This window comes from Protopterus annectens, chromosome 9.part0 (assembly GCF_019279795.1).
Source record: "Protopterus annectens isolate FY-2018-M chromosome 9.part0, PAN1.0, whole genome shotgun sequence".
Lineage (NCBI taxonomy): Eukaryota > Metazoa > Chordata > Ceratodontiformes > Protopteridae > Protopterus > Protopterus annectens.
Window position 1 is genome coordinate 367,836,905 of NC_056743.1, and position 22,677 is coordinate 367,859,581.

Genomic DNA, 22,677 nt, shown 5'->3' on the forward strand with positions numbered 1-22,677 from the left:
AAGTTCAAAAGGCATGATCTTCCCTTGACAAAGCCAAACTGGGTCGGGTCCAATGTCTGCAAGTCCCCTATATCTTTGTTTATGAGCTCCATTATGATCCTCTCCATAGCTTTGCAGACTAGACTTGTTCAGGGTCCGTGAGAGGCCACACCTGGAGTGGGACCACAATCCTGTGGTAAGGCTGAGATTAAACAGCTGCCTTGGTTTAATTCCTCATTTGGGACACCATCCGGTCCCATTGATGCTGTGTTTTTAGCTTTAGAGAGAGCAGCTTTGAGATGTCCGGGAGGCTACACTCGGCTGGGATAGTTATCTCTCCTTTAGGGGGGGAAGGGGGGTTTGCACTGAACCTGTCTGCCAGTATGTTGGCAATGTCTGTGGGTTCAGTGATTTTTGTATCATTTTGGACTAATTCTGAGCATATCTGTGAGTTTCCACCCAGGTTCCTAACATAGCTGAAAAAGGCCTTATGATTGTCCTTTGAATCCATGGCAATTTTTCTCTCAAAATTGGCCTTAGTTGATTTTATGAGTGCTCGTAATTTTTACTAATAATGATCAGGGGTGACTTTTTATGGATTTTGTTCTATCATGTAATAGCTTTCTCCTCTTATTGTAAAGTTTGTTAATGGCTGGGGTCCACCAGACTGGACGCTTGCCCTTTGTGGAAAGAGTCTTGGTTTTATTTGGGATTGCCTGATCCATGCAGTCCTGGAGGTGTTCATAGAAGGCATTTGTAAGGGCTTCGTTGTGGTTTCCTCTGACTCAGGGGCCTTGAAGGATACCACACCAGTCTTGAGTAGTGTGAAGTTTGCTTTAGAGAAGTTCTTCACTATGGTCTTTTTGTTTGGGGTGGGGCGGGATGTGGATTTCCAGTGAGATTAGTTTATGATCAGATCTCACCAATGAGGGATATACTTCGTGTGGGAGCATTTGTCCCCATGTTTGTGACAATGAGATCTAGTATATTTTCTCCTCTCTGTGGAACAGTGACTAGCTGTTCCATGGCATTTGAATTTATGAACTCCAGGAACCGTTGGGCTAGAAAGTTAGGGCTTGAGTAATGTTCCCAGTCTATATTCGGGTAGTTGAAGTCACCCAATATGATGGTGTTTGGAGATACATTTATACCCTCCAGTGTCTTCAGGAAGGCTGTGTGGGGTTCCTGAGTTTGAGAGGGTGGCCTGTAGCATGCTACAATTTGTAGAGCAGTTTTGCCTATTGTTAGTTGCACCTGGATGGTTTCCAACCTGGAGGTGTGAGTATCCTTTATTTACACATGACAAGTGTACTTCAAAAACGATGTGGTGGTGTGTAGATACTCAAATGCTAGGAACTGCATCTCAGTCCCTCCCCAAAGCAGGACCACATAGCCTACAAATCTCCTATAAAACAGCAGCAAGGTCTTGTATACACTATTAAGAACAAACTGTTCTTCCCACTGAGCTAATACCATGCTGGCGTAGTTATTGGCACAAGTGCCCATAGCTATGCCAACTTTCTGTAGATGGTATCCATCCTGAAACATAAAAATGTTTTTCTCAAGGACAACCTCAAGAAAAAGGCATAAAAGATCAATTTGCTTAGCACTGTAGTCACTGTATTTAGTTAAAAAGGACTTAATCATATTAATGCCATCCAGATTAGGGACACACGTGAACAAGGATTCAACATCCATTGTGACTTGAAGACAATTGTTCAAAACAGAAGCATAATCCTGTGTAAACTGATGTAAGTCCCTAAAAAAATGTTTAGTATCATTAAGCACTGTAGTAGCTTTATTAAGAATTGGGCGCAGCTGCTTATCAATATAAATTAAAAAGGCTCAGTTAGCCATTACCTACCTGAAACAATAGGCCTAAGAGGTAGTGAAACATATTTTTTGTGCACCTTAGGAAGTCCCTGAAAAACAGTTATTACAGGGAGTTCAACATTTAAATACTGTGCTAATTCCTCGGTAATAAGAAAATTGCCAGGACAGTCATGAACAGTAAAGAAAACAGAACATTTTATATCCCATATATAGTCATGGTCCACTTCATCATACACATTAGAATCATTAAGCATAGAAAAAACAGAATTAACATAAAAATTGCGATCCAGTGTTACAGTAGCTCTGCCTTTATCTGCTTTCTTAATAATTGTATCGTCATTTTGTAAAGTTCGTAAAGCAGCCTTTTCTTCCCTAGTTAAATTGTAGAAATCACGCCATGCTACATTAGCAGAGCCAGAAGATGGACCAGATAAAGTGAACAAATCACTTTCACATTTTTTACCAAAAACTTCCAGAACTGGGTCAATAGGCGGTTGAAACACACTGAGCTTTTTAAAAAATGAAGCACTGCCCATAGCTTCTCTATCATTAAAATACATTTTAAGAGAGACATTCCTAATAAACACTTTCAAACTAATAGCAACTTCTGAAAAGTCAGACTTCTCAGCTGGTACAAAAGTTAGTCCTCTTTCAAGTAGCAAAATCTCAGCTAAAGACAGTACCTTATTGGACAAGTTGATAATCAAGGACCCTCCGCCATATTCCGCATCTGTTTTAAATTCCGATCTGCATCTGTGATCAAGTTCCTATGCAACAGCAAAGGCCTATCATGTCAGCTGATTCAGCTGACGTTGGCTCTGTTTTACAGCAGCAGGCCGTCAGAAGGAAGGTTGCTACATAGCAGCAGGTTTTTGGGGAATCTCAAACTTCCCCTACCAATACAACAAGTGAAAATGGGACAACCGAACAGGGGAAGGAGTCCAAGCAGAGGGAGAAAAAGAGGCCAGCAGCATTTCAAAGATATGCCAGGTCGGAAATTGAAACGGATGTGGAATATGGCGGAGGATCCTTGATTGAGGTACACCTTTAAATTTGGTTAGTAATTACATATGAATTTAAATGTTGGATTAATTGAATGTAATTAAATATTTAACACTTGTATTTAGGGAGTATAAATAGGCTGCTTATCTTGTATTTAATTTATTCCTTAGAAGGCTGGTGAAGCCGAGGTACCAGATGATAAAGTGAAAGTGAAGAACTTGCAGCTACAGCAGTGCTTCTGGATTACTTGTTCCTTGGGGGTTGTGGTCAGAAACTAGCTGTTTGTATCTGATACAGTGGCCTTCATGTAAATCTTTCGGGCAGTTCTTCGTTTACGGCTATCCAGTCTCATTTCACCAAATCCTCATAGGTTAGTACTAGGCTAACTGCCCTTTTGGGCCATTTTAAGCCTATTAACTTACCCCATGTCAGAATCAAATCCTGCACCTTGTGTTTCTAAGGTAAGCACCGTAACCATTACGCCAACCTCCCACCCTCATCTGTCCTTATATAAGCCTCCCTGCCCAGGGATCATTTGTGTTTCTCCTTGGCTTCTCATAACTCTGACTGTTTTATTTCTTGCATAGCTTTAAGTCCTTTCTAAATTGTTCACGATCTTCTATAGTAACCAACATCCTCTTTGAAAGCAGTTTCAGCAGTCTGCAAATTCTGCTTCAGTCAGGAAGCAGAATCCCTTTTCTGAAATATCCCAATCTCACTCCCCTTGATCTCGGAGAAATAATTACCGGGGCATGAACCAAAAATGATATTAGATATGTATCAAGTCCTACTAAATGTTTATGTTCTTGCATGATGCAACACCCATTCAGCCTGGAACAATTGTTAAATCTAGGGGAGAAGTAAAACTCAAGATAATCACCATCATCTTCATCTTTAAACCTCATCAGCTTGAAATATTTACTCAAGTATAAGCCCTTTTCACATTTTGTTTTCTTAGATGTCCTGAAATATTCTGAGGTGAACAGATATTACATTTGCCTGTCATTATCAAAATCCCTTGGTGAAAAGCTATCATCTTTGATCAAACCCACCTTAGTTCCAGACTTTTAATTCTTGGAGGAACATAAATACACACCGGGATAATCCTTCTCCCCAGCCAGTCACCTCAGCTGCTATAAGAATTCCAGCCTGACCTTTCAACTCTTCTATTATTATTAGGGTCCCCTTCTCAACCAAACCATCATGCTTCTCTTACACTGTTCATTCCAATTAGTGTGGTAGGCCTGTCCATAATCTCTACAAGGGCCTTGTATACATTGGTTTCCTGTATCATTACACTTGGCTGGACTTTGTGTAAGTGTATAATAACCTCACTGTGTTTAGGAGTGCCAGTTTAGTCCATTGTCATTCCATGTTTAAGTAGCCATCGACCCTCCATAAAAGGTAAACTCATCAATTTGTAACAGCGACTCGTATCTAATATAGCAACAGTTGTCAGTGTTGAATAAATAATAAGAGTCCCCTGTCTTTACCAAAATCTTAACTAATTTCCAATGATTACAACAGTGCTTAAAAACAAAACCATTAAGCTAGACAATTTGCAAAAACTTTCAGTGGATGGGGGAAAATATTAATAACATTGAGAAATTACTCAGTGTCAAAACCTCCAAGTCCCCTTTTAGTGTTCTAGGCTTGTCCAAAGTCATGGTTATATTCAATAATCCATATCACAGTATGCCTGAATTTCTAAGTCACCATGGATTTGCTTTAATTGTAGCCTCTGGCAAGTACAGGAAAAAATGAAGCAAAATGCATGAGTCTCATAATAGTTCTCAGGGATGAAGAAGTCTACACCTAGAAAACTCCAGCTTTAAAGTTATTAGCTCTCAGTGTGGTGTAAATCAGTTAAAGTAACCTTAGCTATTCGCTTTACTTCCCCCCCCCCCCCCCCGAGTCTCACTGATATCAAATTGCAAGGTTCTCGAGCCGCCTGGTACATGAACATTGCAACCAACTCCTGGCAAAGTTGAAGGCAGACAAAATGTTAAGTTATCTTAGTGTGTAAGCAGCATCAAGAGACTAAGATCCATAGAAAACCAACAGCCATTCTGTAGTTACTGACCAGTTTCAGTTTGCTGCTTCTCAATCCTAGACAGTAACCATCTGGAATGCAAGGCCGATTTATTTTATTTATTTATTTGCAGTTTGTTTGCCAGGATGGTCCATTGGGCCACTAGGAGCCTGTTTTCAATGTAGTCCTGGGGAGAAAAGCTCCAAAATAATACACAAAATACAAATACAATGATAGAAGTTGCAAGATTACAAATTAGAAAATTACAAAATATGAGAGAATTTGGCAAGTACATAGTACTAAGTTGCAGTGTATTAGCATTAGAAGGAGCAATTAGTATTTTGCAAGAAAAAATTCATTATAACCAAATACAGGTCTTGTACAATCTGATAGTTCCTACTGCTATTGCTATCAGTTATAGAAATTATAGGAGCTTATTTACAGGTATTATAGCTTGTGGGGAGTGAGAAAGGTAAGTGAAGCTATGTAGGATGAGAACAAGAGAATTCCCACTGTGAAGTTAGGTATGAGTGAAGTAAGGTTTTGAAGGCAGAGAGACTGTTAGTGGTACGGATGAAAGCCGGGAGAGAATTCCAGTGGTGTGCTAGAGAGAAGGGTAGAAGATAGTTAGATCTTAAACATTTATTAGGTCAATGCATTTGGAAGGTAGAGGCAAGGGAGGGGCAGAGAGAAGGGCTACAAATAATTTTGTGTGTTTGGATAAGTTGAGTGTAGGTGAGATAATTGTGTAGCTCAAGCCAGTTCAGTTGATGTAGGGAAATACAGTGATGGGTGGAGGATCTCTGGCCAGTTGTGAATTTTGAAATTTTGTAGTAGCATGAGGAGAATTTTGACTTGAGGGAGGATTGTAGACTAGTAAGGATAGAGGCACCATATAGAAGGGATGGGATAAGGTAAGTAGTAGTGAGAGCAAGCCTGGTGGAAGGAGAGATGTAGTAGTTGCGGCGATAAAGTAAGCCAAGTTTCTTGTGTGTTTAGTTTTATATTTACTTGTGTACGGCTATCAAATTTTAACTGGTCATCAATGAGGACTGCTAATAGTTTTGCAGTGGGGACTATTTCAAGAGGTGTATTATTTGGGCTGGTGATAGAGAATGTACTTTTGTCAAGAGTGATGGCTTTAGAAGGGGGTAAATATCATTAGCTTTAGTCTTGGTTGCATTGAGTGCCAGATGGTTGTCTAGCATCCATTGTTCAGTAGATGAGAAGGCATCCTGGGTTAGTTTTGCTAATGAGGAAGTAGAGCAGATTATTGTCGAGTCGTCCGCATATTATGAGGTTAGTATCAGGGATGGCATGGTGAAAGTCGTTTATGAAGATACTGAAAAGGAGGAGACCTACAAGTGAACCTTGGGGCACACCTGTGGGAGTATTTAGGAAGGGAGAAATAGCTTTTTTCCACTTGACTGCTTGTTGCCTGTTTGATAGGTAACTGGTGAACCAGTTGATAGAGGAATGGGGTAGATTAAGTTTAGAGAGTTTTGTGAGGAGAAGGTTGTGAGAAATGGTGTCAAAGGCCTTTGAAAGGTCTAAAAGGAGGGTGGACACAATATGACCATTGTCACTGGCCTTATTAACAGATTCTAGGAACGAGAGGAGAGCGATGGTGCTGTGGCCAAGTCGGAATCCATATTGTGTTGGAGTGAGAAGGTTATTACTTAAGAGGTAGGGTAGAAGTTGTAGGTGGATACATTTTTCAAGAAGTTTAGAAGTAGAGGATAAGATAGCGATTGTTTGGAAGTTAGGGATGTCATTATTGTTGACCCCTTTATGGAGTGGTATAATAAAGGCTTTTTTCCAGTGCAGGGGAGATGGCACTCTAAGATTGATTTATTAGTATGCAGGTAGGGCAGGTAACAGCTTCTGCTGCTATTTTAGGAAGTAGGAGGGTATCTCGTCAGGGGCATTAGAACATGATTTCATTTTTAGAAGTAATTTTTTTATGATAGAGATGGGGATAGGGCTCATGGAGAAGGGAAGAGGTTGGGGGTTAGAGTTAGTAGAAGAGAAAGGGATGTGTGTAGGTATGTGTGGGGAAGCAGAATTATTAGTGAAGGATGATGTTAGTTTAGCTATAGAATCAATGAAACATGAGTTAAATTGGGAGGCTAATTCTAAGTCTGACGCTTTTGGGTCTGGGCAGGGGTTCTCTTTTTTACCTGGGTTAAGGAGAGAGGAAATTCCATCCCAGAATTTTTTCTGGTTAGTAGTATGGTTGGTTTGGAGTGTGGAAAAATATGCTTTGCGATCTGAGGTAATAAGTTTTTTTACTTTGTTACAAAGCATTTTATATTCGTTCAGGGCGATTCACAAGGATATGGTGAACCCACCCATGAGACCTTTAGTCGACGGTAGAGGCTCACCTAAGTATCCTTGTGCTAAAGTTGTGGATGTAATATTACAAAAATATCTAAGCAAAGAACAACAAATATGCAAGGATTCTTGGTCATTCCTTAAAAGTTTGGACACCTTGGTGTTTAATATGGACTACAACTTCCTCACAGTTGATGTGAGGGACTTGTACACATGCATACCTCAGGATATAGCTATAGAATGGGTAAACTTGCTGCTCGCTAAACATGGAGCCTCTGCTAATGAGGTGACACTGGTCACAGAATTATTAGAAATTATCCTGTATAACAATTTTTTCATGTTTGGGGACAAATTCTACCTCCAAAAAAGCGGAGTAGCTATGGGTTCCCCTTGTGGAGCCAGTATAGCGAACTCCATTATGGCACATTGGGAATCCGAATATGTTTTTAAGAATACAAGGATCAATGATTTAATCATTTATTACACAAGGTACTTGGACGATATATTCATCTTGTTTAAAGGTGATGTTGAAACAAGTAGGTTTGTAGTCCAAATATTTAATGAATCAACTCAATTTTTACAATTCACGGCTAATTTTAGCAAAGAAGTTATAGTGAGGTTTTGCCAGGAGTTTCCATGGAGTCCCAGGCAGAAACTATACTCTTGCAGGATGCCTTCTCAGGGGGGGGGCAGGCTGAGGGGCTTCTCAGGTGACTGTTCTTCCCTCTCTTCCCAAGGTAGTTAGGGCCTCTCCTTCTGTTGCCCAAAACTTCTTTTGAGGTATCTCTTCAGCTTCAGTGGGGGCATTTCAGGTTCTTCAGGTTCTGTACCTACCTAAGAAAACACTTAATGGCAGAAGATTCACTATGATTAGCCTAGGGTGGAACGGAGTTTGATAGTTTTGAACAGTGTTCAGAGGGAAGGAATCTCTCTGTGGAGATTTGCAGGGAGTATCCTACCGATTCTGATCTTGTTTTACCCCAGCATAGGCCTTTAGCTATTCCTCCTGTGTTGAATGTGGTGGAAGATGTTTTGCAGAGGCGTCAGTTTCACATGCTAAAATATCAGAATTATTCCCTTCAACATTGAAATAGGAGTTCACCTGCTCAGATTTCTGGTGAGGACAGGGGTCAGTCCTTTCGTACAACAGACATGACCTGTGATTTAATTACTCAAGACAAATGGGTGTTGGATATCATTCACCACGGCGGTTACATTTTTTATTTCCATACAATGCCTCCCCATGCCGGCGCATGCTCTCCTCCCAAGAGAAAGAGGCTCACAAGCCTGCTGGCAAAGATCACTGGATGGTAACTTTAGATCTCCAGGAAGCTTACCTTCATGTGCCTATATGGCTTAAGTATCTGCGGCTTCAGCAAGCTGGAATTTCAAATTCTCTCTCATGCTGCATTGCCCGAAACTGGATCTTCATGTATTTCAGAAACTGACAGTGTCATCAGTACAGTTTTGTACCTACCATAAATGTAGATGTTTCGAGATTCCATCATTGCTGCAGTCCCCTCCCTCCTCTCCTTAGGGGTGGTTTAGTAGGTGAGGTTTTTGATGTTTATATTTTTATATATTATATATATATATTATATTGTACATATTGTACATGTTTTTTGTTTGGTTTTTGTTGTTTTGGGTCTTGTCTTTTTAGACATCTACCCTGACGTGCTGGCGTCAGTCTATGTGCCCTGACGACGTCAGCCTATACTCTGGTATTGGGCCGACTGGACGCGGCTATACCCCAATATGGGACTGCAACAATGAGCAATCGAATCCTCTAACATCATTATACAAAACTGTACTTTATGGCATATTTCGACATACGGTTATCCAAGAATTTGGAGCCAGGTGGTTATGTTGCCAACATTTACAGGAAGAGTACCTTTTCTAATTCTTTTTTACACTTCTCCAGTTGTCACCCTCACTACCAGAAGCGTTCCGTAGTTAAAGGACAACTAGTGAGAGCAGCACAAATAGTGGAGGAATGTCAACTGTTGAAGTCCATTTTTCTACATAGGGGTTATCCGTTAAAGTTACTGGATGAATTAACAACAGAAGTCCAGTACAAAAGAATCAATGGGACATGCAAACCTTTATTAAGGGCTAATTTTAGCAACAATGACATTGAATCACCAAATTCTACTATGGATGCCAATGACAACACGACATGTGGACATATCACAGACATACAGAGTGAAGTGAGTCTTATCACCACATTTAATGTATACAGTCACACATTTTTGGACATTATCAAGAAAAATTGGGGTCTATTTAGAACCAACCCCTCTATTTATGACAAATGGGGGTTACACCAAAGACAATATTTAGAAGTGGTAGGAATCTCAAGGATTTACTTGAGCAACAACGAAGGCCCCAGCCAAAAATTCCGGGAATGTTTAAATGTCAAAGTTGTAACTATTGCAAATATGTAGATAACATATATTCGGTGACAGCGGATGGCTTCCATATTCTATTGAAATCAAGACTTAATTGCAACACGAAAATGGTGGTTTACATAGCAACATGCCAAAACTGCCCTGCTTTTTATGTAGGCAAAACGGAGCGTAAGCTCCGTGAGAGGATTTATGAACATCAATATGCTATTAATAGGAACAAACAGGATAATGCTTTAGCGAAACATGTCCAGTCTCACACAGATCACAAATTTAAATTCTCAGTAATAGATCAGGTGAATACAGACACAAGGGGGTGGTCCAGCACCCCTACGTCTGGAAGAGTTGGAACTGTTTTGGCAAATTAGATTAAATGCTTATAATTTTCCCGGATTAAATGAAACATGTTCCATCAGTAGCATTCGTAAACTTAGGACTCTTAGACGCTGACGTGGTGCTTCTTTTTAGAACAGTTACTAGTGAATGAAAACAAGAATAAAAATTAAGCTGAATTTTATAGTTAATCACTTTTTAGAATTTTTAAAGTATTACTTAGCAATGATAACTACTGTACAATGTAAATATTGTATTTACTTGATTTTACTTAGTACAAAGATCTGATATTTAATATGTTAGTTTACCAGCATTCTAGTATATTGGGATTTTTTTATAATATACTGTTGACAAATTGTTTTAATAGCTTAACACATTATGAAGTCAACAGTTAACATTAATGTTTTCAGTATTACATGTTATACTTATACATTTATGCATTTCAATACTTGAATTTTATTTTATTATGTTAGATCCCTTTAAGAGAACTATTTAGACGAAGGTAGATACGCTGCAAGTGCTGATTGGCTTGATTATAATCATTGTAATTATAGTGATTATTTAAATGTGTGTAAAGAGGTTCAAAGTTTTTAAACTATTTGTTATGAAGAAGTTTGCTAAAGGAAGCAAATGAAAAGCGCTTGAACTTATTAAATCTTTTTGCATCAGTCAGCTGTTTTTGTGCTTTTGACTGCCTCCAGTGCCTGCCTACTTGGTTTTTTCGTTCAGGGCGATGCTAGTTTTAGTTTTATGGTAGTGTTTCCAGGCTTTATCCCAGAGCCGCATGAAGAGAAAGGTATTCTTAGATAGCCATGGCACGGGATTGCTTTTTGTGCGTTTTGTTCTCCGTGGGGCAAAGGAGTCAAGCAGGTTTAGGAAGGTTGTATTAAAGTAGGTAACAGCATTATCTAGGTATAGAGTTTTTAGTGGATTCCAGTTTGTTCTTTTTAATGCATCTGAGAATTCGTCAGGGTTAGGTACCGAGTAGAGGTATAGGAATGGGTTAGGTGTAGGGTTGAGGGAAGCCGATGGGCGAAAGTTGGAAGGTGATCACCTAGTGGGCCTGGAAGGGCACTATTAGTGATATAGTGGGGATGTGAAACTAGATTCCAGTCTAGACTGCTCCCAGAGAGGAAGTCTTTTAAAATGTGTTGCACTTAGTCTTCCGTGCTTGACCTTTTCCTCTGTGATCATCCTAAAAACGTTTCAGTGCTATAGTAGGAACTCTGTCCAACAGTGTTGCTGTTATGTTTGTGTACCCTCTAGCATTCCCCAGGGTTTGTACATAGGCAGCAGATCTTGCTTTAGGACATCCTATACTGTTTCAGATTCCAAGACAGTTTAGCACCTGTAGGAAAGCGTGCAGAGAGTAGCTGGGCAATGCGAACAAAAGTGTAACTTAAACTCAGAATTTAAAGGCAGAAGTAAACTTTGATTTTCTCTGCCTAATGAATGGAGTGTAATAATTTTCCATATAAACCCACAGAGGACCCAACTTGAGTATTTTGCACTTCTGCTATTGATCGGACAGCAACCTTTCTTTCAGAGCATAACTTTGGAGTTTGACAGTGATGGGCCGTGGTATGCTTATTCCTCTGCACAACTGGGGCATACTCCTCCGTGTGCCGTATCAGTCTAGTCCAATCTCAGTCAGTCTCTCTGTCTTTCTCTCTCTCCGTTGTCTTGGGTATGCAATGGCAGAGGTTTTCTGTACATGACTGATTCTCAGGGTCAACCAGTTGGAACAGTGATCTATTAAAACCTCTGCTTTTACACTAAATTTACTTGTTCAGCTGTACTTTATACCCTAGTGGCATCACTGGGGTGATACTTGAGAAATGTGTGGAGCAGTCACTAGGATTTAATGAGCTTAGAATGCAAGGTCACTTGTAGGCAAAGATTTAAGATTCTCCTGGTGTTCTGAATGGACTTACTCTGGTCTCTGTATATTGCCACTAGATTGAAAGGACCAGAAAGACATGGTTGAGCTTACTTGATTAACAAAATGAAATTTAATAACCGTAAAACAAAGGTATAGATGGAAGGAGCCTTAGAAGTGATTACTGCATATTTTTTTCAGATAGTTTCTGTATGATGCTCAGTTTAGCAGTGTCCTGTTTTTGTTCAGATCGTTTCTGTATGATGCACAGTTTAGCAGTGTCCTGTTTTTGTTCAGATAATTTCTGTATGATGCACAGTTTAGCAGCGTCCTGTTTTTGTTCAGATAGTTTCTGTATAATGCACAGTTTAGCAGTGTCCTGTTTTGTTCAGATAGTTTCTGTATGATGCACAGTTTAGCAACATCCTGTTTTTGTTCAGATAGTTTCTGTATGATGCACAGTTTAGCAGTGTCCTGTTTTTGTTCAGATAGTTCATAGGAAACAAAAGTTTCTGTATGATGCACAGTTTAGCAGTGTCATGTTAACACTGAGCTCTCTCTACTTACCTTTTCAGCATAACAAACCTGAAGTACTGGGGAAGACGTGAGCCAATTACTTCGAAGACATTGCAGCTTCTCAACGACTTATCTATTGGATATCCTTTGTGTGTTGCATTTAAGATTTTAAGTTGCTGAGCTGAGGTAGTTAACACATCACACTGTGAAATAATTGATCTTGCAGATCTCAAGAGTCTGAGCATAATTACTAAATGGTAACATCCATGTCTGTTGAACACCCTGCTTATAAAGAAAAAGCATCAACTTGGGTTTTGATGCCCCTAAATTAATTATTAATGTGTTTGTATTGGGGAAGTAATGCTTGGAGTGCCACCTAACAGAATAGTTTCATATTGTGTTGATAGCTGTGTGTTTTTCGTATTTTGGTGCAAGAGGGGCTGGGCTAACAGTATGAATTGTACTGCATAACTTCTCATTTGCAGTAAGTCTCATTCCAGATATGTTCTTTTATGAGGTAAACTATTTTGGAAACTATAATCATAAGTTGGTGGGGGATCACAGGTTTCCTTTAAGAATATCTGAAATGGCAAAGTTAATAGCACTTAATAGTAGCATTTTTCTTCCTTAAATTGGCCGGTAAGTAAGGCATGGTAAGTAGTGTGCCTTACTGTGATAGCTTTTAACAGTCTTAAGTCACAGAAACGGTCATCAGTTGAGGTGATGCGGAGAGGACAGGAGTCACACAAGGTGTGTGTTGGCATGCGTGTACTTTTGAAGAATAACCCCCTTTACTTTGTGCTTTTTATATCTTGTTTTTAAAGTTCAGTATAAAGCTACTTTTCATGTCAGTACTGACTTTCCACTGATGTTAAGCAGTGCTCTTTCTGTCCATAAAAAGCAGTTCACAATGTCCATAGCTCTTGCAGGCTTTCCATGAATAACTCAAAATTGCTCATCTCTCCCCATATATAGGCTGTATTTTGCCACAATAAACAGCTTAAACTGCTCGAGTGTACCTCAAACAGAAGTCTTGCTTAATTTCACTTTATGAAAACTTTGATTTGATTCTTCCTCACTGATGTGTCTCTGATCAGATCCTTTTATCAGGCTTGGCCACATTTTCTAGACTTGAGCTTTTCCCTCTTCCCGTATTACACTACACTGTCCTGACCTCCCAGATCTTGTTTGCCTTTGTTGTAGTTGGACAGAGGATTCAGTGTCTCGAGTTGTAAAAAGTTTATTTTCACAAATGTGTCTGTTATTTTGTCTGGATTCTTTGATCTATTGATCTGAAGTAGGCACTTCATTTGTCAGCAACCTTTGGGATACGGATCCGATCTCGGATCCAAGCCGGCAACTTCTACCACAGCATAGATCCAAGCTCCTAGCTCCTCCCTTTACCCACAATCCCCTGCCAACCCTGACTGACCTCAGATCTAGTTTGCCGCACTACAAGCTGGATTTTCGAGCTCCTGCTACTTAGTGAAGATTTGTGAGAAAAATTTTCTATTTTTACTCCCCTTTTTTTCGTGTGAGTGAGAGCGAGTGTTTAGGTATCCTTAGCCCTATATATCTCTCAATTTAACTTAATTTGTGTTTATTTTTTCCTCCCTGCCCTCGCTGGTCGTAATGTGTGTTTGTGGTGTGTGTAGGGGCCTAGTGAGTGTGTTTCTGTGCTACTGTGTCGGAGGCCCCTAAAGCCATCTTTTCAAAGTGCACTGAGTGTGGCCATAAGCTTTCACAGGCAGATGGCCACACCCGGTGCGTTAGGTGCCTTGGGGTTGAACACCTCTCCTCGGGATGCGCGATTTGTGCGGCGTTCAACCCCAGGGCACTTAAGGACCGGAGGCCGAAGCTGATTCTGGCGGGCCTTTTGCCCCCGGCTTCGGCTCCGGCCTCCGGTGCTTCTGTGGCCGCTACCCAGCCCTCGGTGGCAGCCACCCCTGCCTCCCTCCCTCCGGTCAGGACTCAACCTCCCGCTTTGGCTCCGGAGCAGAGGGAGGCCGGGAAAGCCAAACGGAAAGAGAAGCACCATAAGCGGCGGGCCGAGGACGACTCCTCGGCCCCGCCCACGAAATGGGCTTCTCCCTCCAGAGCTTCTGGATCGCCTCCTCCTCTGCTCCGGTCCCCTTGTTTCTCACCGGGACCCAGGGAGGAGGGGACCCGATCCCCGTCGAGGCGGCACTCTAGGTCTGCGTCGGTGGCCTCTTCGAGGTCCACTTTTAGCATGTCAGATGCAGACATGGACCGGATGATGAGGTTCATCCAGGCCTAGCTGCAGATCGGAGTGCTCTTGCCTCCCCCCCCCCCTCCGGGGGGAGCTCAACCCCATTTTTTGCTCCAATCGCTCGTTCTCCGACCAGCTTTCCGGGTTCGGAGCATTCGGAGCCGAGCCGCGTTGGATCCGGGAGTGGGTCGGAGCCGATAGTACTGGTTACTTCGGCTCCAACTGGTCCCTCGAGCTTGACTGATCTGACCTCTCGGAGCCGTGGACTGAGCTTCAGATCCAAGGGATTTGGTGTGACTTCAGCTCCATCCCGGTCGGAGCAAACGGGTCCTTCGGATCCGAGGGTCTCGGCCCCGGATCCGGTCCCAGCTTCGGATCCAAGTGGGAGTCGACTCTCTGATCCTATCGAGAGTGGCTCCCCCTCGGCTTTCGCTGTGGTGGAGAGGGCACTGTTGAGTGCATCCGGGCCCCCTGTCCTGGCTTCGGCTCCCCCCTGCACTCCCTCTCAGCTGGTTCAGGCTCCCATCACCCGGCCTTCGGGGCAACCAGCTTCAGCGCCTCTGGGTGTTCCTTTGGAATGTGACATTGCTGGTGAGACTTCCTCGGACAGCCCCCCCGAGGAGGTTCCTCACAAGGCTAAGTGTAAGAGGGAGGCACGTGGACTCCCCAGAGTCCCTTACGGAAGATATGGACTTAGATGAAGGGGAAGGCTCCCCAACGTCACCCCCCGAGGATGTCTCCTTTGGAGACATCATGGAAATGCTCAGGATTAAGGGAGGGTGGTCTGCCCCCAAGGCTTCCTCCGATGAGTCCGTATTCCTAGAGGCGTTCGAAGCAGGGCCATCTACCTCTTGGGTGTTCCCTCCCCCCGACCCCCTGGTGGACCTTATTTCCACCAGGGCTTGGAAGGAGCCGGACATTGTAGAGACAGTCCCCAAGTGCCCAAATAGGATCCTGAGTCCCCCTGCAGAAAGAACCCACTGGAGCAGAGGTCCCCCTGTGGATGCCATGTTGGTGGCGGCGGCCACCAAGAGGGAGTTGGCTCAGGAGAGCTCTGCGGTCCACCCACCGAGCAAGGAGTCTCGGGTGATGGACCGCCTTGGGAAGTGAGTCTTCAGTTCAGCAACTTTCTCCATGAGGGCGCTGAACTATATGGCACACGTCATCTGGATGCAGCGAGATCTAATAAAAGAATACGCTGTCTCCCACCCAGAGTCCATGTCGGAAGGGGACAAGCAGCTGTACTCCTCCCAAATGTCCACTCTACGTTCCGTTTCTAACACCTCTATGCGGCTCTTGTCTCACGCCATGGAAGGAGCCGCTAGAGCTGGCAGAGCCGGCCTGGTAATGAGGAGCCAAGCCTGGCTCCGACATTGTGACTTCTCGGAATCCTTTAAGGCGTCATTTGCAAATGCCCCCTTTGATGGTTCCGCATTGTTTGGCAAAACCGTTCGCGACACTTTATTCCAGAGCGAGAAAGACGGGAAGACGTTATCTGCCATCGGAGTCCACGTCTCTGCTCCCCAGAGGTCCTTTTCTAAGAACCAAAAGGGTCAGAAGAAGATGTGGTTCCGGAAATCGCATCAGTCCCAGTCTTCTCCAGACAACCAGTCCTCTCGTGGCAGAGGAGGACGGGGAGGACGCCGCCCTAGAGGCAGAGGGGGTCCCAGAAATTTTGGGTCCAGAGAACCCTTCTCTGAAGAGGCCCACGCAGAACCCCTGAGGGGTTGCCCAGCTGCTCCACTCTGGAGGCAGTCGGGGGGGCGTCTTTCGAGGCACCTAGCAATGTGGGAGTCCATAACAACAGAACGCTGGGTGCTTCGCATCATATCCAGAGGTTACCAAATTCCCTTTATTGTAACCCCCAAAACCAGAAGCCTCCCTGACGTACCACCCAATCAGAGGGAGGCGGCTGCTACAGAAATTCAGCAGCTCTTACAAAAAAGAGCCATCCAACCCGTCCCCCCAGAGCAGCTCAGATCAGGGTTTTACTCCAGGTTCTTTCTGGTGCCAAAAAAGACGGGGGACTTCAGGTCCATCCTCGACCTCTCTCTCTTGAACCTGGCAGTACCCAAAGAAAAGTTCCGGATGGTAACGCTACAATCTATTCTCCCCCTGTTACGGGAGAACGACTGAATGTGCTCGATAGACCTCAAGGATGCGTACTACCACATTCTTGTGGACAGACGTTCCAGGAGGTTCCTCCACTTCCAGCTGGGAGCCAGTCACTTTCAGTTCAGGGCCCTCCCCTTCGGTCTCACCTCAGCCCCCAGGGTGTTCACCAAAGTCTTGGCGGTTATAGCAGCCCACCTGAGGCTTCAGGAAATTCAGGTCTTTCCGTACCTGGACGACTGGCTCCTCATCGCCCCAACAAGGCATCTGCTCCGTTCAGGCAGGGATTATTTCCTCAATCTTGCTCCACGCCTAGGGTTGACTGTCAACATGGCCAAATCCTCTCTGGCTCCTACACAGGTAATAGATTTCATAGGGGCGAGATTGGATTCCAGACTAATGCTTGCTTTCCTGACTCCCGATCGGCCTCAGGACCTGAGGTTGCATATTCAGGCCATTCTCCAACTTCCTGCTCCACTGGCGGAATTGATCCTGAGGGCTCTAGGGTCCATGGCGGCAGCAATTTCTCTGCTGCCCCTAGCCCATCTAAATATGAGGGTCCTGCAGTGGACCCTCCAGGTGCAATGGTACCTGTCTCGCAACCCCCTGTCCTATCCTATTCCCCTAAGCAGGGCTTGCAGAGGGTCGCTCGTGTGGTGGCTCCCATCCCCGAGCCTTCACACGGGACGACCATTCTCGATGCCTTCCCCCGTCGCCACAGTGACCACGGACGCCTCTCGCCTGGGGTGGGGGGGCACTATTCAGGCAGAACGGTCCAAGGCATGTGGAACGACATAGAGACCTCCTTGCATATCAATGTCCTAGAGATGAGGGCGGTGCTTTTGACGTTGCAGGCACTTCACAGCCTTCTTCCGATTGGGACGATTGCGGTACAAACGGACAACATGTCAGTTGTCTGGTACATCAACAAACAGGGGGGAACCAGGTCTTATCCTCTTTGTCGCAAGGCCATGAGAGTGTGGAAATGGGCAATATCCACCAACCGCTTTCTCATTGCAACGCACATTCCGGGACGGTCCAACATCCTAGCAGACAGGCTCAGTCGTTCAATTCTGACTCCATACGAATGGTCTCTCAATCCTCTAGTAGTGAAGCAAATATTTGCCCAATGGGGGCAACCCTGTTGCGCTCTTTTTGCCTCTCCTTCAAATACCAAATGCAACAGTTACTTCGCTCTAATCCCAGAGAGACTCTCTAGTACATGCTTGGCCTCCCTGTCTCCTTTACGCTTACCCTCCATTGCCCATGATGCTGAAACTCTTACAGAAAGCCAGTCGGCTGGGGAGCAAAATGATCCTCATTGCCCCATTCTGGCCTCGTCAAACATCGTTCCCGTACCTGTGGTCTCATTTGATTCATCCACCCTGGATTCTGGATCCCCTCCCGGATTTCATTACTCACCCTCTGGGTCTTCCAACCCCCAACCTGGTCAACCTCAAGCTGACTGCTTGGTTGCTCCAGTTCCACTCCTAATAAGGACTCCCGGAATCTCCTCACCAGTCAAAGCCATCATAGTAGCAGCACATAAACCTTCCACCAGAAGGGTCTATCGGAGTAAGTGGAAACGTTTCTCCATCTGGGCGGAGCACCATCACTTAGATCCTTTCACGGCACCTCTTACGTCGGTTTTGGATTTTCTAACTACCCTTTTTCATCAGGGGGCTAGCTGCTCTACAGTCAAGGTACAACTAGCAGTGATTTCACATTATCATGTAGGGCATGAATCGGGCCCTCTAATTACTTCCAAGCTTTGTAAAGCTTTCCTCAAGGGTACCTTCCTTCTCAGACCGGTCAGTGAGGTAGTACCCCCATGGGATTTATCTTTGGTTCTACAGGCCTTGACAAGCCCCCCCTTTCGAGCCGGCGGCTACGGTTGATCTTAAATACCTCTCTTGGAAGACGGCCTTCCTGGTGGCCATTACTTCAGCTAAAAGGGTCTCTGAGCTTCAGGCTCTCTGTGTTAAACCGCCGTATTTAGCCTTCCATCAGGATAGAGTTTACCTCAGGATCAATCCGTCCTTTCTGCCTAAGGTATCTTCGGAAGCTAATATTAATCAATCTATTAATCTTCCCATGTTCTTTCCCAACTACCAGAACAAAGGAGAGTATAAACTGCATTCCTTGGATGTGCACAGACAATTACGCTTTTATATTCATCGAACTGCTGATCATAGACAATCTGACCAGTTTTGTCTCCTTTGCCAAAACCAATTTAGGCAAGTTACCCTGTCACGGTGGATAGCTAGTTGTATCCTCTTGGCATATCAGAGTTCGGGAAGGCCTGCACCTCAGGGAGTCCGAGCTCATTCTACTAGGGCCGTCGCTACTTCGGCGGCTTTTAAATCTAGGGTCCCCTTGGATGATATTTGTTGCGCAGCTACTTGGGCTTTATCTCATACCTTTATCAGCCATTACAAACTGTTTGTTGTCTCCAGAGGTAGGGCGTCCTTTGGCTCTGCAGTGCTCCGGAATATTCTTCCATAACGGCCACCCAGGATTCGGGTAGCTGGGGACTCTGTCCCAAAGGTTGCTGACAAATGAAGTGCCTACTTCAGATTAAGAAGTTATGTACTCACCATAATGTTCCATCTGAGTAGGTATTTTCATTTGTCTGCAACCATCCCCCCCCCCCTCCTTTCCCCTGACCTATATGATTCTGTTTAGGATCTGTCTTAGATAAGCCCCTTCCAGGGCACAGTAACAGTTGTTATATCGGGCAAACTTGATCTGAGGTCAGTCAGGGTTGGCAGGGGATTATGGGTAAAGGGGGGAGCTAGGAGCTCGGATCTATGCTGTGGTAGAAGTTGCCGGCTCGGATCCGAGATCGGATCCATATCCCAAAGGTTGCAGGCAAATGAAGATACCTACTCAGATGGAACGTTATGGTGAGTACATAACTTCTTATTTCTTGATGCTTCTTTCCTCCCTTGGTGGCCTCTTATGGCCGGAAATGTTTTCTGGTTGTTTCACTTTGATAAATATCCTTCAGAAAAATGCATGCAAAGACAAATCCTGTTTTTCTTAATGGCATACCTTTCTGGTCTCAAGAATTGGTAGTTCGCTGATGTGTTGCAGATAAGACTTTTTTGTTTTTCCGATTTTCCCTCTTACCCTCAGAGATCTCATCCTATTGCAAGGCCTGTTATTCTGTCTACCTTCTGGGTAGTAGTTTCTTGCTGTGAAAGGTTGTATTGTATGTCACGGACTCTTGCCTCTCCGTTTTACAGATTTTCACAGTGTGTCCAGATTTATGTTCATGTTTTTAGTCAGTTCTTCATATGGTTGAGTTTTTCTGGCAAGGTGGTTATAGGTCATGGTACCTGAAGTTGCAAAGTAATGACAAACATTTGAGTTTGACTCGTGCCTTTGCAAAATTCACACTGTGTGAAACCTGTTAATCTGAAGTAGGGACTTCATTTGTCAGCAACCTGTGGGTCTTGGATCCAATATCGGATCCGAGCCGGCAACTATTTATACAGCTATGGATCCGAACTCCTAGCTCCTCCCCTCACCCATAATCCCTTGCCATCCCCAGTTGACCTCAGATCTAGTTTGCCGCTTTTAGAAGAGACAGCTGGATTGCAGAGCTCCTGTCGACTTTCAGATAAGTTCTCAAAAACTTGTTTAAAAACAGAAAAATCCTTCCTTTTTAACTCGTGTGTGTGTTTAGGATCCCTTTAGGTTAATTTTATTCCTTTTTTAGTGTATTTCCTCCCCTCGCTGGTCGTAGTGTGTATGTGTGTTTTTTGTGTTTTGGGGCCTGGTGTGCTTGTGTAGTCCTTTTCTTCAGAAATGTCAGAGGCCCCAAAGCCCATTTGTTCTAAGTGCACTGAGTGTGGCCATAAGCTTTCACCGGTGGATGTCCACACTCGGTGTGTTCGGTGCTTTGGGGTTGAACACCTGTCCTCAGGATGCACGATTTGTGCAGGGTTCAACCCCAGGGCACTGAAAGAGCGGAGGTCGAAGCTGGTTCTGGCGGGACTTTTGCCCCTGGAGTCGGCTTCGGCCTCCGCTACTCCCGTGGCACCTCCCCAGCCTGTGGTGGTGGCCACTCCTGCCCCCCTTCCTCCAGCCGGGATTCAAACTTCCACTAAAGCGCCGGAGGATAGGGAGGCCAGGAGGGAGAAACTGAGGGAGAAACGCCACAAGCGGCGGGCCGAGGCCTCCGCTTCGGCCCCCCCAGCTAAGCAGGCTTCTCCCTCCATGGCTTCCAGGTCTCCTCCTCCTCGGCTCCGATCATCTTGCTTCTCCCCGGGACTGGAGGAGCAGGAGACCCGATCTCCGTCGAGGTCATCGAGGCGGCACTCCAGGCCTGCCTCGGTGGCCTCGTCGAGATCCACCTACAGCCTGTCTGATGCAGACTTGGACCAGATAATGAGAAGGTTCATCCAGGCCCAGCTGCAGATGGGAGTGCTCCTGCCTCCCCCCCCCCCTTTCGGGGGGGAGCTCGACACCCTTTTTTGCTCCGATAGCTCCTTCTTCGATTTGCTTCACGGGTTCGGAGCGCTTGGAGCCGGGCAGCGTTGGAGCCGGGGTGGGTCGGCGCTGACAGTTCTGGGTACTTCGGATCCGACCCTGCCCTCGAGTCTGTCTGTTCCATCATCTGATCCGACCTCTCGGAACAGTGGCCCGAGCTTCGGATCTGAGGGATTCAGTGTGCCTTCGGCTCCGTCCAGGTCGGAGCTCACTGGTCCCTCGGATCCGACGGTCTCGGCGCTGGTTCCGATCCCTTCATCGGATCCGAGTGGGAGTCTGCTCTTGGAGCCCAGGGAGAGCGGCTCCCCCTCGGCCTTCAGTGTAGTGGAGAGGGCTCTCTCGAGGGCATCCAGACCCCCCGGCCCTTGTCTCGGCTTCGCCCTGCACTCCCTCTCTGCTGGGCCAGGCTTCCATCACCCGGCCACAGGGACAGCCTGCTTCAATCTCCCAGGTTGTTCCTTTGGAACAGGACATTGCTGGCGAGACCTCTTTGGACAGCCCCCCCGAGGAAGTGCATCGCAAGCATAAGTGTAAGAGGAGGCACGTGGACTCCCCCGCATCCTTAACAGAGGACACGGACTTGGATGAAGGGGAAGGCTCCCCAAGATCACCCCTGAGGACGACTCCTTTGGAGACTTCATGGAAATGCTTAGGCTCAGGGGGGGGTGGTCTGCCCCCAAGGCTTCCTCCGACGAGTCCGTATTCCTGGAGGCATTAGAAGCAGGCCCGTCTACCTCTTGGGTGTCCCTTCCGGACGACCCCCTGGTGGACCTTGCGACCACCAGGGCGTGGAAGGAGCCAGACACTGTGGAGCCTATTCCCAAGCGCCCGGACAGGATCTTGAGCCCCCCCGCAGACCGTCCCCACTGGAGCAAGGGTCCCCCTGTAGATGCCATGTTGATGGCGGCAGCCACTGAGGGAACTAGCTCAGGAGAGCCCCTCGGTCCATCCCCCGAGCAAGGAGTCTCGATTGATGGATCAACTCGGGAAGCGGGTATTCAGTTCAGCGACCTTTTCGGTAAGGTCTCTGAACTACATGGCACATGTCATTAGGATGCAGCGGGATCTTATTAAAGAATACGCTGCTTCCCCCCCGGAGTCCATGTCCGCGGAGGACAAGCAATTGTACTCCACTCGTATGGCCACTCTGAGATCTGTTTCCAATACCTCTGTGTGGCTTCTGTCTCACGCAACTGAGGGAGCCGCTAGAGCTAGCAGAGCGGGCCTAGTGATGAGGCGCCAGGCCTGGCTCCGACATTGTGACTTCGCGGAGCCCTTTAAGGCGTCCTTTGCAAATGCCCCCTTTGATGGTTCTGCCTTGTTTGGCAAAACTGTTCGCGAGACACTTGTCCAGAGCGAGAAAGACGGGAAGATGCTGTCTGCCGTCAGAGTCCACTTCTCTGCTCCCCTGAGGTCCTTTTCCAAGAACCAAAAAGGACAGAAGATGATGTGGTTCCGGAAATCGCAGCATTCCCAACCTGCTCCGGACAACCAGTCCTTCCGTGGCAGAGGAGGACAGGGAGGACAC

The 22,677-nt window shown here is 45.4% G+C and overlaps 1 protein-coding gene across 1 annotated transcript in view; it reads left to right on the top strand.

Annotated features, from left to right (window-relative positions):
• Positions 1-22,677, top strand: part of XPO7 (exportin 7) — a 4,001,819-nt gene that overhangs the window by 1,980,358 nt on the left and 1,998,784 nt on the right. Inside the window, exon 15 of the mRNA XM_044082110.1 lies at positions 12,370-12,450. Within this exon, the coding sequence (XP_043938045.1) occupies positions 12,370-12,450 (81 nt within the window). The remainder of the gene's footprint in view (positions 1-12,369; positions 12,451-22,677) is intronic.